Source organism: Rhinolophus hipposideros (assembly GCF_964194185.1).
Source record: "Rhinolophus hipposideros genome assembly, chromosome: X".
Lineage (NCBI taxonomy): Eukaryota > Metazoa > Chordata > Mammalia > Chiroptera > Rhinolophidae > Rhinolophus > Rhinolophus hipposideros.
This window is the reverse complement of record NC_138046.1, coordinates 118,817,932-118,819,723: the sequence shown is the minus strand read 5'-3', so window position 1 is coordinate 118,819,723 and position 1,792 is coordinate 118,817,932. Positions and strand designations below refer to the sequence as shown.

At 41.3% G+C, this 1,792-nt stretch overlaps 1 protein-coding gene across 1 annotated transcript; it reads left to right on the top strand.

Moving 5' to 3' along the window:
- Positions 1-459: 459 nt before the first annotated feature.
- Positions 460-811, top strand: LOC308495201 (succinate dehydrogenase assembly factor 4, mitochondrial-like; the record flags this gene model as incomplete). Its single annotated transcript, XM_081043118.1, has 2 exons — positions 460-530; positions 562-811. The coding sequence occupies 2 exons, from the start codon at positions 460-462 to the stop codon at positions 809-811; spliced, it is 321 nt and encodes a 106-aa protein (XP_080899244.1).
- Positions 812-1,792: the final 981 nt, after the last annotated feature.

Below are 1,792 nucleotides of genomic sequence, written 5' to 3'. Positions count from 1 at the left end.
CACACATACTCAAAACTGTGCCCTCTCATTTCATACAGAACCACTGCCCTTGGGTGAAACTTGGGTACCAAGTTCAACTTTATTTCCTTGGGATGAGTTCTTTTATAGGAGACATTGCCCAAGTATGTGAGGAGCCTGGTAAACCAACCCACAGCCCCCCAGACACTGACAGCTTTATCTGAATCTGCTGGATCTTTACGAATGGGGCTCTCAAACTAGAGCCTGAGACTCTTGTTTAAGCTGATGTCTCATCTATGCTGCTCTGAGTATCTCTCTTGAGCAGTGTGCCAAGGTCCTTTTCAGACAAGTAGTTCTCTGGCAGTAGTTCAAGATAGTCCAAGATGAAATTCAGCCTTCAAATACTTATTGAATGTCTCTTGGTGAAGAGCTGTGTTAGGTTCTGGCTGAGGAGGAGTGTACTGTGAGGAGAAATAAAGATGCCCAAGGGGAATCAGCACCATGACCTTATACCAGCTATCCCAGTTTCTCAGTCACATTCTGGCCACAGCGTGGAGAGTGGCAAATGTCCAGTACCATGTTGAGTAGAAGTGGTGATAGTAGGCATATTTGTCTTGTTCATGATTTTAAAGGATCATCCCTTCTGTGTTATTCTTTGAGGAAAGCAAGTTCTTCTCAAGGAGGAAAGTCTGAACCTATCAAACAATCCCTTAAGAAGCCAAAGTTACCAGAAGGTCGTTTTGAAACACCAGAAGGTACCCATTTAGAGAAAGAACTACTGACAAAATTTCCAGATGATGCTAATTTTGTTACCAAAGAAAAAGGTGGACCCAGAGGCCCAGAACCTATCTGATATGGAGATTGGGAACAAACATGACACGTTGTATTGATTTTTAAGCCACGTATTCATTAATTTCATAATATGATTCATGACAGCTATCAAATATGTAGGTAAAATTTGGTGGCATGAAAACATTTATGGTCTTCGTGTTCATCAAACACAAAACCCTGAAGACTTAAAAAGGTGCTGTGGTGGCAATGGAAATGCATCACTCAGATTTGCTCCTGTGGGAAGTGGAGTTGACTGTGAATCCTAGCTGCTGTCAATGGGACCCAGCACTGTGTTTCTGCTGAGGTCATGCTTTCCCCATGCTGTTTCTATCGGTAAATGAGTTATGACGGGGCTACAGTGAATGAATATGATGGCCAACTCCCCTGATGGGTGATGTTGGCTCAAGGACTCCCCATCTGCCTTTCCAGAATTGCCTTAGGACTGTGCTGTTGTCTGAGACTGTTTCTACCCAGTCCTGTCCTTCCCTCTCCACTTCACAGGTGTTAGACTGCCTATTCTGCCCCTTTATAACTCACAAAAGTCTCCCCAATAAATCTCTTTCACATTTTTTTTAAAGATGCCCAAGACACAACTCCTAACTTCATGGCATTTAAACTAATTGGCATTATAGTGAAAAAAAATTTCTATCTCCATCTCCATCTGTATATCTGCTTCTGCACACACACACACACACACACACACACACACACACACAACTGCTTGCAAATTTTTTCCATTACCTTAGAAGTCAGAAATATTTTCTGCACCTGGACATATTAAAAAATGACTAACAAATCTAATTCTCTGACCAACCTACATGGCCTGTCAGCCTTAGTTTTCTGGGTTAGGAAGCTACAGAGTTTTGTTTTCTAAAAAACTTAATTCTTTTTTCTACCTCTACACTTGTTTCATTTTTGTAGATCTTGTTTCATTTTTCCTTCTTTCTGTGATGATAACAATTTTCTCTTAGAAACATGTTGAATTCTTCCTGTCCCGTCTGTC